This window comes from Heteronotia binoei, chromosome 10, assembly GCF_032191835.1.
Source record: "Heteronotia binoei isolate CCM8104 ecotype False Entrance Well chromosome 10, APGP_CSIRO_Hbin_v1, whole genome shotgun sequence".
NCBI classification, from domain to species: Eukaryota; Metazoa; Chordata; class Lepidosauria; order Squamata; family Gekkonidae; genus Heteronotia; species Heteronotia binoei.
The window spans coordinates 15628223-15642691 of record NC_083232.1 but is presented as its reverse complement, the minus strand read 5'-3'; the positions used below and the strand labels follow the sequence as shown (position 1 = coordinate 15642691).

The window sequence follows — 14469 nt, the reverse complement described above, 5'->3', positions numbered from 1 at the left end:
AGGGGATCTTTAGCCCTTTCCTTCCCTGGACATAATACCATAAGAACTCTTCTGGATCAGACCATTAGTCCATCCAGTCCAGCATCCTGTCTCACACAGTAGCCAAAAAGTGCCTTTGGAGGGAGATCCAACAATAGGGCAGAGAGGCTGAGGCCTTCCCCTGATAAGAGCATCAGAAGAGCCCTGCTGGATCAGACCAGTCCATATAGTCCAGCATCCTGTATCACACAGTGGACAGCCAATTATTCTGGAGGGCCAACAACAGGGCATAGAAGCTGAAGTCTACCCTTGATAAAAACATCAGAAGAGCCCTGCTGGATCAGAGCAGCGGTCCATTTAGTCCAGCATCTGGTCTCACACTTTAGCCAACCAGTTCCTCCTGAGGGCTGACAACAAGACACAAAGTCTGAGGTCTTCCCCTAATAAGAACATCAGAGGAGCCCTGCTGGATCAGACCAGTGGCCCATATAGTCCAGCATCCTGTGTCACACAGTGGACAACCAGTTCTTCTGGAGGGCCAACAACAGGGCGTAGAGGCTGAGGCCTTCCCCTGATAAGAACATCAGAGGAGCCCTGCTGGATCAGACCAGTGGCCCATATAGTCCAGCATCCTGTGTCACACAGTGGACAACCAGTTCTTCTGGAGGGCCAACAACAGGGCGTAGAGGCTGAGGTCTTCCCCTGATAAGAACATCAGAGGAGCCCTGCTGGATCAGACCAGTGGCCCATATAGTCCAGCATCCTGTGTCACACAGTGGACAACCAGTTCTTCTGGAGGGCTAACAACAGGGCGTAGAGGCTGAGGTCTTCCCCTGATAAGAACATCAGAGGAGCCCTGCTGGATCAGACCAGTGGCCCATATAGTCCAGCATCCTGTGTCACACAGTGGACAACCAGTTCTTCTGGAGGGCTAACAACAGGGCGTAGAGGCTGAGGTCTTCCCCTGATAAGAACATCAGAGGAGACCTGCTGGATCAGCCAGCCAATTCCTGTGGAGGGCCAACAACAGGGCATAAGGGCAGAGACCTGTCCCTGATGTTGCTTGCTGGCTCTGGGATTCAAAGGCTGACTGCCTCTGAAAATGGAGGGTCCCTTTAGTCGCCTTGGCTATTAACCACTGATAGAACTGTCCTTCATGAAGGAGATGAATCAAGGAGAGAAAGCCACTCACAGTAAAAGCTTTCCCCCCTGTTCAGACTGTTTCCCCCTATAGGCAAAACCAAGATCCAACGGAGAGTCCACTAGCAGAGGGAATCATCAAGCCTTGCCCGTATACGACTGGGGCTTAGAGAGCATCGATGATAGCTGGAAGACGTGGCGACCCCGCGATAGAGTGCACACACACACACACACACATTTCCAGAGCATGCTGTCTATTTAACCTGGGGCACTCTGGTTCAAACTATTTAGACTTATAAACAAACGCTGTCAGGGAAGTTGGTGGGGAGCAAAAGCGATTGCTTCCAGGCAGGGATGCTTTGCACAAGGTGGTTCTTTTTCTCTCTTAGGTCACAAATGGCTACGGTGGCGCTGCGTGGGTGGGTGAAATCCGCTTGCAAGACGGGGTTAATTTCTTCTCCGCTTTCTCTCTCCTCCTCCATCTTGTTCTTCGCCCTCCCTGGCTCTTCATTTTCCATCTCCGGGCTTGTCCGTGGGCTTTTTGGTTATGCTCCGTCCTTGAATTCATTACTTCTCCATATTTCCTCCTCCGTTTGCTGCTTTATCGGTGTTCTTCAATGATTACTGATACTGTTGAACTTGCAACTCTTGTGGCTAGCTTTGACCTCCGCAGGACAAAGGGGAGTGATTGGCGTAAACTCAATCTCGGCATCCCTGCTCGCCCAGGCCCAAGTTGCATTGGAATGTAAGATCTTTACCCTTCACTCCCGAGCGCTGACCGGGCCAAGGAGGATCAATGCAACGTATTAATTTGCCGGGGCGTCCGAGCGCATCCTTCATCTTGTTTCTGCACATTGATCAGGCCTGTGATCCTCGTTGCAGGGCTGGTGGCGGAGACAAACATGTCCTTGGCCGATGTCGTGAAATTAGCGCCCGGACCCAGATTAGTCGCTACGCCAGCAACCAGCGTGGCTCAGGTGAGCACACTTGGGCCAGTTTTATCAGATTGGCTTGGTTTTTTGCTTCCTCTTTGCTTTCAGAAAGATAGAAGGGCTGATGGAACCATCCGCAAAGGAAAGGTTTTTAGTTCGGCGGGGGGGGGGGGGGTGGGAAGCTTCTTTTCTAGGGACTGTGGATCTGTGTTATCATGCACCACGAGCCAGTTATACCTAACTTTGAGGAATGCATTGGAGGCGTGCGCCTTTGCTGTGGAATTCTCATGGACTCTGGGAAACATAGAGTTGGAAGGGACCTCCAGGGCCATCTAGTCCAATCCTCTGCAAGATCTTCACCAATACCTCCCATAATAAGATGAGGTAATAACTGTTCAGACCAATGTCAATTTATCATGTAGTTAAGATAGTCATTATCTGGGGGATGAGGCTGTGCGGTGGGGGGGTGGGGGGGACGAGGTTGCGTGGCCATAGGGGGACGGGGCCAAATTCGGTGCCCCCACCCTGCCGGTCCCTGGTGCCACAAAGGTTGGGGACCACTGCTTTAAAAGACTGTCAGGTTCATGAAGATCAGGGCTGGATTTACAAATAGGCCGAGTAGGCACCAGCCTATGGGCCGCCATGTCCCCAGGCCTGTCCCCCCCCCCCAAGCCCTTCCAACCAGCACCTGAGCTGCTCTGTGCCTGACTTGCCTCTTGTGGCAGCTGCTAGCATCGTCACCCAATTTGCCTCTCTGCCTCTTCCCCACAGCTTTGTCAAAGGGGCTTTTGAGAAGGTACCTGCAGGCTGCAGTGGGGCCATGGGTGGCGGGACAGGCGCTTAGACTCCGAGACAATTTGCAAGGGGGCCCTCCAAGATTTTGATTGCCTAGGGGCCTCCACAGGGTTTAATCCAGCACTGATGGAGATGTCCTTCAATGGTTACCTGTCATGGTGACCAAAACAAGCTTCTGTATTTGGAGGCAGCAAACCTCAGAATACCAGAGCTGGGAGGCAGCAGCAGGGGAGAGTCTTGACCAGTGTTCCTGCTAAGTTGAGTTAGCGTGAGCTAGCTCCCAATTTTTAGCCTCCAGCTCACACATTTTTGTCTTAGCTCAGGAAAAATGGCCCCAGAGCAAACTCAGTTATGCAGTAGCTTACAACTTTAATGCCAGTAGCTCACAAAGTAGAATTTTTGCTCACAGCTTAGAGGGAACATTGGCTTCGACTTCTGTGTTTTGTCTGTTTGGTCTCTGTGTGAAAAACGATGCTGGACTAGACGGACCACTGGTCTGATCCAGCAGGATCTGTGTCATGAGCCCTGACGAGGAGGAGCTGGAAGGGTTAACAGACCTGGAAGAGTTGCCAGCCAGTTCCTCAGCTGAACAAACAGCAGCTGGCCCATCAATCACTCTCCAGGCACCAGTGTCAGCTGTTGATGATCAATCTCCTCCAAGCTCTCCTCCTCCCATCTCAATAGTTCAAAGCAGGCTCTGGAAAGAACTTTCAGAGCGAAGACATGAGGCACGCCGATCCTTCAGATCTGTCAAGCATGTTGTTTCTTTCCTTGTATAACTGTATTTCAAACTGTTAGTCTAATGTATTGCACATCAAAGCCATATAACCTATTCCTTAGTTCTCACTAGTAGCAAATGCAGGAATGTCCTCTTTGAAGATAAGGTCTCCTGGAATACTTTCCCAGGGCTAAACCTGGACCCAGGTTGTTGCTAAACCGCAAGAATAGATAAAGTAGCCAGAGTGTTAGTTTCACACGCCTGTGTTAGAATTCCTAAAATACCTTTGATGTGCCTCCTTAAAGTTAGTATTCTGAAGTTATACTGTATCACTTCCAATCTGAAGTATTCTGAAGTTATACTGTATCACTTCCTACCCGAGCACAATGGATTATCAATAAACTAAGACTTTGTTTCAAAATCAACGCTTGGTGATTTTGAGATCTGATGCTTGACAAGATCTCTCAGCCCTGAGTTCTAGCAGAGTCACTGCCACTCAGGGAGCAGGCTCCCACCCAGGACCTGGTAACCTTGTGGAAGCAACAAGTCTATTCTCTGGCTCGCATCCATACTCCTTCCTGATCCTGACCTGCTTGATTTCCTTGACCTTTTGACTTTTGGACATTGACTTCTGATTCCGGTTTGTGATTCTGCATTGGTGACTTGGCTCCTGCTTGACTTCCTGGACTTTGACCTTGGACTGGCTTTGGACTTCTCCTGCCTGCACCCCAAGAACGTGACAATCTGCTTATATTCTTTGAGACTTATCTGCCATTGCTATTATAACCTGTGTTAGTGAATTCCACACGTTAATTGCTCATAGTGAGAAGTCCATGCAGCAGTTTGAATGAACAGAGGGCACTGTGTATAACCCCACTGTCATCCTGTATTAACTAAGAGTGCAGTCTGAATGACCACACCCCCAACCCTCTCCCTGCATGGAGTATCTTGGAAGGAAAGATTGGTAGTGGAGGGCAAGTTTTCAGGGAAGCTGGTGTGCCTCTACTGAATTTTTAATTGTGGACCAGTGCTCCCTTCTAAGCTGTGGAGTCTTGTGAGCAAAAATCCTACTGTATAAACTAGTTTGCTCTGGTATCATTTAGAATCATGGAAGGGACCTCTAGGGTCATTTAGTCCAACCCCCTGCACAATGCAGGAAACTCACAAATACCTCCCCCTAAATTCACGGGATCTTCATTGCTGTCAGATGGCCATCTTAACCTCTGTTTCAAAACCTCCAAGGAAGGAGAGCCCACCACCTACCAAGGAAGCCTGTTCACTGAGAAACCACTCTAACGGTTAGGAAGTTCTTCCTAATGTTGAGGTGGAAACTCTTCTGATTTAATTTTAGTCCATTGGTTCTGACCCTACCTTCTGGGGCCACAGAAAACAATTCCACACAGGAACGGCCTGATGCCCAATGGCATTCTAGGCAGACTCGCTGCCTGGTGCCCCCCCAAATTGCCCCCCGTGCCTCCCCCCTATGGCTCCCCCTGTGCCTCCCCCCTCCCCGCCGCACCTCTTCCTCCTCCCCCTCCCTCCCTTCCCCACCCCATGTTGATTTCAATGCCAGAACTGCTCTAGCACCGCGTTCCAGCTATCTAAAGCCCCCCTCTTGCCAATCACTCGATCGGCGGGTAGAACCGTGCCATGGGGCCTCGCTCACAGTCTGTCAGGACCAGCGTCCTGAAAGGGCAGTCCCACTGCTGCTGACTCCTCTCCCATTCAGGAAGTGGGGAGGGGAGGAGTCAGCGGCAGTGGGGCTGCCCTTTCAGGATGCTGGTCTTGACAGACTGTGAGCGCGGCCTGGCCCCGCGGTGCAGTTTTACCCGCCAATCGAGTGATCGGTGGGGGGAGGGGCTTTAGATAGCTGCAACGCGGCGCTAGAGCCAGTGGGGTGGGGAAGGGAGGGAGTTTACCTAGTTTGCTTAGTGGGCGAGCCGGCCCTGATTCCACCTCATCCTCTAGATGACAGCCCTTCAATACTTGAAGATGATGATCATATCACCTCTCAGCCGCCTCCTCTCCAAGCTAAACATGCCTGAGCTAAGACAAAAAATGTGTGAGCTGGAGACTAGAAACCGGTGAGCTAGCTCACACACTCTCAGCTTAGAGGGACACACTGCTGTGGACCCTGCTGAGTTTTCAGGGAGCCCCAAAGCACCATTTGAAAAGCGCCAGCTTCAAGCGTTGGGGCTTTCTATGCCTTGTTTGCCTCCCTAGCTGAGTATTGGCCTCCCTCGCTGTTGGGATGCTTAGCTTCCTTTATTGCATTTGTAAATCAGTGCCCTATTGCCACCGGTGGAAACTCTCTTAGGTGGGATTAGCTACAAGTACAGGGATATCAAGGGTTTAGCACTGCTTATTAAGCCCTTGGGGACTCTCCGCCTCCTCCTGAGGACACGTTCTGCAGCGGAAAGCGGCAGCGACAGCGCAAGTAATTATGCCAAGCAAATTGTAATTCACTGGCAGAAAATAGCTTGTTGGAGATGGGAATGAAAAACGGTCGGTTCCAGCCTAGAGGGTTGGATTCGGGGAGCCGCTCTCTCAAAGGTCTCGGCGACGCATTTTGAAATATTCATTTTCACCTGCCTTTTGGGGATGCCAGCCTCCAGGTGGGGCCTGGGGATCCCCTGGAATTATCTCCAGATTACAGAGATCAGTTCACCTGGAAAGAATAGCTGCTTTGGAGGGTGGACTCATTGGCATTGTACCCCCCTCCTTCCTCCCTGGGTTCAGCCCCAAATCTCCAGGAGCTTCTCAAGCTGGAGTTGGCAACCCTCACTTCTGATGCAGCTGGCATGAAAAAGCAGTCGTAACTGAATGTGTTGCCTGATGAATCAGCCCATAGCCCCTTGAGAGCCAGTTTGATGTAGAGGTTAAGTGCCGCTTGCAGCTGCTGGAATGGCCTTGAGTCAGCCATAGCTCTGGCAGAGCTGTCCTTGAAAGGACAGCTTCTGTGAAAGCTCTTTCAACCCCACCTACTTCAAAGGGTCTTCTGTGGGGGATGAAGGGAAAGGAGATTGAAAGCTGCTCTGAGACTCTGAGATTCAGAGTGAAGGGCAGAGTATAAATCCAATGTCACTGTGGGCGTCTTCTTCTTCTTCTACTTCTCCTCCTCCTCCTCCACATAGGCAGGCCAGCAACCAGGATCACCCTTTCTTTTTTCCCACTCAGTGATTTGGTCAGAAGTTCTAATTTCAGGGCAGCCTGTTGAAGTGAACTAACTTTCTTTCTTTCTTTCTTTCTTTCTTTCTTTCTTTCTTTCTTTCTTTCTTTCTTTCTTTCTTTCTTTCTTTCTTTCTTTCTTTCTTTCTTTCTTTCTTTCTTTCTTTCTTTCTTTCTTTCTTTCTTTCTTTCTTTCCCTCCCTCCCTCCCTCCCTCCCTCCCTCCCTCCCTCCCTCCCTTCCTTCCTTCCTTCCTTCCTTCCTTCCTTCCTTCCTTCCTTCCTTCCTTCCTTCCTTCCTTCCTTCCTTCCTTCCTTCCTTCCTTCCTTCCTTCCTTCCTTCCAACAATTTATGGTATTTTCTATCAAAGTATATACCATATATGCCACAATAAGAGTGCTTACACAGAGCAAATATTATAACCAAAAGTACAAGACAAAGAGTCTAATAAGTCATATAACAACTAATGAAATATACCTATAACTAATATTAAAACTTAATAAAAAGCTAGCGTAAATCCATTTGACTCCATGAACATTCTGGCTTTGAGTGACAGTTAGGGCTGTCACCCTCCAGGTGGGTCATGTAGGCATTCGAGAATTATAAGTGATTTCCAGATGATAGAGATCCGTCCCCCTGGAGAAAACGGCTGCTTTGCAGGGTAGACTCTATAGCACGGCACTCCTTTGAGGTCCTGTCCCTCTTGAGCCACCATCTCTAAATCTCCAGGAATTTCCTGCCCCGAGAGGGCAACCCTAGTCACTCCCAGCATAGCCGGTTGATGGTGGCTTTTGGTTTAGTACCAGACTGTATATTGATGATAGCATTTCCTCAGGTCTTATACTCCAAAAATCTTGTTGGGTCTCTGAGGTGCTACTGGATTCAAGTCTAAGTCTTCTACTGTAGACCAATATGGCTGCCCTCCTGAAACTGAGCAAAGGATGGATAAAAAGTGCAATTTGATCAGTCTTGAGAGCCAGCCTGCAAGCAGTGGCTAAGAGCAGCAGACGGGGTCTGATTCCCCACTCCTCCACATTCAGCCAGCTGGGTGGCCTTGGATCAGCCACAAGTTCTCAGCAGAGCTGTTCTCTCAAGAGCAGTTATCGAAAGAGCTCTCTCAGCCCCACCTACCTCACAGGGGAGTCTTTTGTGAGGAGGGGAAGGGAAGGCGATTGTAAGTCACTCTGAGACTCCTTCAGGTAGTGAAGAGCAGGGTATAAAACCATCTCCTCCTCTTCCTCTTCCCCCTCTGATCATTAATTAAGATGGGGAGGGGAAATCTTAAAAATTACCAGATCTGTCTCCCTCTGTTTGTGCCGGTTCTGTCAAGATCATTTCATGTGGCCACGTTTCCTTCTTTGGTTGGCCCATCCAGTTTTCATGTCTTCTTCTAGCCAGGTGAAAAGACAAACAACCAGACAGCTTTTCTTTGCATCCCCCACTCCCTCTGTTCTCTTGAGGGATGCTCTTTGTAATGTTCTAGTAAAGAGATCCTTCCTTTTTATTATGCACATCAGACTTCATTTCTTCCATCCTAGCGATAAATTCTGATCTTCTGGCTCCAGATTGTTCCAAGGGGCCCATTGATTGTGTGACCTTCTTGCCTGTGTTTCATCAAGCCTTCTTGGCTACTCAACATTAAGATATCCATGGCAACCCCACTGATTGATACTGACTGCAGGCTCACTAACAAAATTTGATTCTACAGCCATTTGCCTAACTGGGAAGGTTTTTTTTTTTTAGCATAATCTCTGAACATGAGCTGAGTGCAAATGAAAATATTTATCTTCCAAAACAATAGATTTTGCACAAGTGACCTGTGGGTTGAGGCGTCATTTCGTCACAGCAGTCAACTCTATTTAACTTAAGTGATCCAGAGCTAGAGGCAGAAGGAATTGAGGTGGCTAGGTTTGCTCCTGACTCCAAATTATTGAAGGACAAGGAAGGTCCAAATTAACCGCAGAGGACGCCAGAAGGATCTCTGAAGCTCTGTGAATGGCCACTTGCCAAAATGGCAAAGAAGTTTACTCTTCCTGGAGGAGGAAAAGACAGCCTAGGATTCCTCCGCTAAGTGGGACCGTGTATTGAAAGCAGGGCTTTTTTTGTAGCAGGAACTCCTTTGCATATTAGGCCACACCTCCCTGATGTAGCCAATCCCCCAAGAGCTTACAGGGCTCTTCGTACAGGGCCTACTGTAAGCTCCAGGAGGATTGGCTACATCAGGGGTGTGTGGCCTAATATGCAAAGGAGGTCCTGCTAGAATTCCTTACAGGGCTCTTCGTACAGGGCCTACTGTAAGCTCCAGGAGGATTGGCTACATCAGGGGTGTGCGGCCTAATGTGCAAAGGAGGCTCCTGCTACAAAAAAAGCTCTGATTGAAAGAAAGGTGAATCTGCTGTTGAAAATGGCAGCCCCGCGTCAAGGTCTCCCTGTCACCCTTTGTAATGTGCATAATACTTTCCCTGTGTCTTGGCGTCACTACCACCATGCTGAGTCCCTCCTCCCAGCTTTCTCCTAGAACATGGGGGAAAGGATCAGGAACGGTGCCAGGACACAAGCTAAGTTCTACCACTTGTTACAGAAAAGGAGGGTGAAAACTCAGGGATGTCCCCAGGGCTTTTTTTTGGTAGCAGGAATTCCTTTGCCTATTAGACCACACCCCCTTTATGTAGCCAATCCTCCAAGAGTTTACTGGACTCTTACTACAGGGCCTGCTGCAGGCTCCAGGAGGATTGGCTACATCAGAGGTGTTGTGGCCTAATATGCAAAGGAGCTCCTGCTACAAAAAAAGCCTCTGGATCTCCCCCCACCCCCAGTGGGAGCTGCTCTCTCTTAGCATATACTTTTCTTCTCCTTTTCAGTGTCCCGTGCATTGGCCTTGATGTCCTCAGATCCGATCTTTTCCAAATATACTTCTTCGTCTCCGACCCAGCAGCTGCCGTCTGTGCCCTTACCTCTTCCCTTCTCTCTTTTTTTAGACATCTGCAAAATGTTGCGGATGTGTAGTAGGCTTCTCGGCGAGCTCCACGACTGGGAAAACAACCAAAGCCAGAGGGCCTGTCAGCAGATCCAGTGCGCTAGCATGAAAAGTGCAGTGGAAGTTCATAATCTGATGAGTCAGTTTGGTTCTGTTTTTAACAGGGCTGCATCTCGCTGTCGGTCCGATTTCGTTGTCGGGTTTAGCTGCTTCCACTTAACTGACGGTTCTTTTTATAAACTTCAAAGTCAACCAGAGGTTAAGCGCTGCCCTCCCGGGGAGTTGTCTGAAGAGCAACGGGGCAAAACCCATGCAAAGCAATCTGGTTCCCATCCCTGTGTTTCTTCTTTTGGAGTATATGAGAGGGGGTTTTTTTGTGGGGGGACCCAAGTAAAGAAAGACAAGCCATTGATTTAGAAACAAAACTCATTCAGGATTTATTACAATCCCCCCGCCCCTTCTTCTGAGGTTCGTTCACACATGAATGTACATGATGTGATAACTCGGCACCAGATGGGTGGTAGCTGAATGTGTGAACTGACTCTGTTGCAAAGTGTTGTGTTAGAGGTGGCACCAGCTGAGATTAATTTTTCCGTCCTATGGTGTTAGTTCGGTGTCAAGGTCCCTGTTTTAAACCCCTGAAATCAGGCATGGATTTCTTCCTTCCTGCGATTCTCGGACAGCGGAAGAAATGAGAGAATGGCAGGCAGTTGAGCTGGGATATTGACTCTCCAGAACATGAGGAAAAAAAGAAGACTGTAGATCTGTTGAGCCCAGCTCTTTGTGACCCCATGGACAAAGTCACGCCAGGCCCTCCTGTTTTCCACCATCCTCTGAAGTCTGCTAAAATTCGTGTTAGTGACATCAGTGACGCTGTCCAGCCATCTCCTCTTTTGCCGTCCCCTTCTTCTTTTGCCTTCTGTCTTTCCCAACCATCAGGCTCTTCTCCAGTGAATGCTCCCTTCTCATTGGGTGGCCAAAGTATTTGAGCTTCAGCATCTGACCTGCCAGGGAACAGTCAGGGTTGATTTCCCTTAGGACTGACTGATCAGATCTTTTTGCAGTCCAAGGGACTCTTCTCCAAGATTGTTCTCCAGCACCACAGCTCGAAAGCAACTATTTTTCTGTGCCCGGCCTTCCTTATGGTCCAACTCTCACAGTCATACATTACTACTGGGACTACCATTGCTTTGATTATACGAACTTTTGTTGGCAGGATGATGTCTCTACTTTTTATTATACTGCCCAGGTTTGCCATAGCTGTCCTCCCAAGAAGCAAACGTCTTTTAATTTCATGGCTATAGTCACCATCTGCAATGATCTTGGATCCCAAAAATATGAAGCCTGTCACTGTTTCCATGTCTTCTCCTTCTATTTGCCAAGATGTGATGGGGCCGGATGCCATGATCTTAGTTTTTGATGTTGAGTTTCAAGGCTACTTTTGTGCTCTCCTCTTTCACCCTCAACAAGAAGTTCTCCTCACTTTCTGTAGATTTATACCCCGGCCTTCTCTCTGAATCAGTGTCTCAAAGTGACTTACAATCTCCTTTCCCTTCCTCCCCCACAACAGACACCCTGTGAGGTGGGTGGGTCTGAGAGAGCTCTTCCAAAAGCTGCCCTTTCAAGGATAACTCCTGTGAGAACTATGGCTGACCCAAGACCATCCCAGCAGCTGCAAGTGGAGGAGTGGGGAATCAAACCCGGTTCTCCCATATATGAATCTGTGCACTTAACCACTACACCAAACTGATGGGTAGCCATGTTCGTCTGTAGCAATAGAGAGGAGGCAGCAGCACCTTCAAGACTAACAACATTCACGGCAGGGGATGAGCTTTTGTGAATCACTATTCATAAGATAGACCAAAATGGGTAACTATGTTAGTCTGTCTGTAGCAGCAGAAATCTTAACTTCTTGCTTATCCCAGCAGGTTTGCAAGCCCTGCTCCAGAGATCTGCTGAATAGCAAAGATAGTAGGTGAGGGTGGTTTGGGGTTATGGTTTAGGGTTTGGGAAGGAAACAGATATAATTTATGTATGGTCACATGGGTGTGGTCTGGAATTGGATCCAGTTTAAGATCTTCCCAGTGACTCTGCTTTTTAAGTTGATAAACTTACAGGCAAGGCATGCATTGTGTTGTATTTTAAATTTTTATTGCATCTGCAAACCATATAAAACAAGGGGGTTCCCTCAAGGACTTAAGGGCAGCATCTCATTTTCATCCTGCACTTATCTATTCCCTCTTCTCCTTCTCTGGAGGCCCCAGTGGCCCCTCTTAATCCCATGCTTCCTTCCCTTCCATTTACCAACCTACCTTTATTTGCTCCCCTCAGCCTTCACCTCTCCCACTGTCATCCTGTCCTCTATTCTTCTCTTCCACCCACCCACCCACCTAGCTAGCCTTTTCTTTTCTCACTCCTTTCAGCTTCTCCTTTTCAGTGTTTCTTTTCTTCCTTCCCCTCTTTTCCCTTATTCACTTTCCTCCTTTCCCCCACCCCTACCTTAGATGGATAGACATGAAGGCTTGGAAGGCTCAACAACGTTGCTGCAGTTGCCTAGCAACTCCGATACATGCCACCGAGATCTCAGTGGACATTCATCTCTTAAAAGTATAGACATTGCTTCTATTATTTGGGTTTTTTTAAAAAAACTCCCCAATGCCTAAAAAAAAAATCAGGTTTTTCTGCAAAGCTAGAGCTTCTGTCCTGTTAGCAGAGAAATCCCCCTTTCTGTCCCTGTTCCCACTGTGTGGATTTTTAAATCCACAATCCACGTCCCAGTTCAGAATTAGACATAATTATATTTATAATTGTAAAGGAAGTACTTCTTCACCCAAAGGGTGATTAACACAAGGAATTCACTGCCACAGGAGGTGGTGGTGGCTACAAACATAGCCAGCTTCAAGAAGACGACTGCAGATTTATGCCTTGCCCTTCTCTCTGAATCAGAGACTCAGAGCGGCTTACAATCTCTTATATCTTCTCCCCACACAACAGACACCCTGTGAGGTGGGTGGGACTGAGAGGGCTCTTACAGCAGCTGCTCTTTCAAGGACAACTCCTGCAATAGCTATGGCTGACCCTAGGCCATTCCAGCAGGTGCAAGTGGAGGAGTGGGGAATCAAACCCGGTTCTCCCAGATATGAGTCCACACACTTAACCACAACACCAAACTGGGGATTGGGGATTGGATAAACACATGGAGCGGAGGTCCATCAGTGGCTATTAGCCACAGCGTATTGTAATGTAATGTAATGTAAAATTTTATTTATATCCCGCCCTCCCCCGCCAGAGCAGGCTCAGGGCGGCTTACAACATTTAAAATGAACAATACAATAATAAAACATTAAGAACACATTAAAACCAATCAGTGATTAAAACATTCCTAGACTAACAGTGGCGGTAAGCATTATTAATTTAGCAGTAAACATTGGTACCATCATTAGTGAACGCCTGTTTGAAGAGGGCGGTCTTGCAGGCCCTGCGGAACTGATCTAAGTTCCGCAGGGCCCGCACCTCCTCTGGGAGCTGGTTCCAGAGTTGTGGGGCTGCGGCGGAAAAGGCCTGAGTGCGGGTGCTTTGCAGTTTTACTTCTTTTGGCCCAGGGATATTCAGTTTGTTTTTGCCTACTGACCTCAGTATTGTTGGAAGTCTGTCTGGGGCAGTGATGCTCTGTATTCTTGGTCCTTGGGAGGGGCAACAGTGTGATGGCTTCCAGTGTCCGGGCCCCACTGATGGACCTCCTGATGGCATCTGGTGTTTTTTTTTGGCCACTCTGAGACACAGAGTGTTGGACTGGATGGGCCATTGGCCTGATCCAACATGGCTTCTCTTATGTTCTTCTGTGACACAGAGTGTTGGACTGGATGGTCCATTGGCCTGATCCAACATGGCTTCTCTTATGTTCTTCTGTGACACAGAGTGTTGGACTCGATGGGCCATTGGCCTGATCCAGCATGGCTTCTCTTATGTTCTTCTGTGACACAGAGTGTTGGACTGGATGGGCCACTGGCCTGATCCAATGTGGCTTCTCTTATGTTCTTATGTGACACAGAGTGTTGGACTGGATGGGCCATTGGCCTGATCCAACGTGGCTTCTCTTATGTTCTTCTGTGACACAGAGTGTTGGACTCGATGGGCCATTGGCCTGATCCAGCATGGCTTCTCTTATGTTCTTCTGTGACACAGAGTGTTGGACTGGATGGGCCATTGGCCTGATCCAATGTGACTTCCCTTATGCATTCATACAAGTAATAGAAAATGAAGTGTAGTAACTAAAGAAGGGTGAATTCTCTCTTTGATTACCAGATTGTGAGCATCATTGTTGTTTACACGCAGGGCTTGAGACCCCCTGCCTCCCAAGGGTGAGGACCACTGCCCTTTCCGTTGGCACAGAACAAGTCCATCCGTATGGATTTTCACAGGACAAGAGCTTGATTCAAGCCATAACTGGGAGCTGTCTGCCTCCGTGGCCCAGATTCTTGGCGAAGGGCTCTAATTTATCACGCTGATGTCGCTGTGTTGGAAAGCTTGGCCGGGAGCAACTTATCCTGCCTCCAAATCAGCGGCCGAATGAATAGGCTGTTAAAAGAGCCATCTAATGGTAATTAACTTTTGCTCATTACCCATCCAGGATGGATGCGAATGACCAGCTGAGCCCATCTAGCGCTTTGTGTCTTGTTTCAGTAAACCTATTGAGTCTTTCCCCCCCTTTCTTTATTTAAGCAAGAAAAGAAAAAGGGGGAGGGGGAAAAAAAATTGAAA

The 14469-nt window shown here is 48.4% G+C and overlaps 1 protein-coding gene across 2 annotated transcripts in view; it reads left to right on the top strand.

Annotated features, from left to right (window-relative positions):
• Nucleotides 1-14469, top strand: part of XYLB (xylulokinase) — a 191071-nt gene that overhangs the window by 156657 nt on the left and 19945 nt on the right. Inside the window, exon 18 of one of the 2 annotated variants that reach the window (XM_060248074.1) lies at nucleotides 2002-2096. The exons of the other annotated variant lie outside the window; for it this stretch is intronic. Coding sequence (XP_060104057.1) covers nucleotides 2002-2096 — 95 coding nt within the window. The remainder of the gene's footprint in view (nucleotides 1-2001; nucleotides 2097-14469) is intronic. 2 annotated transcript variants of the gene reach the window in all.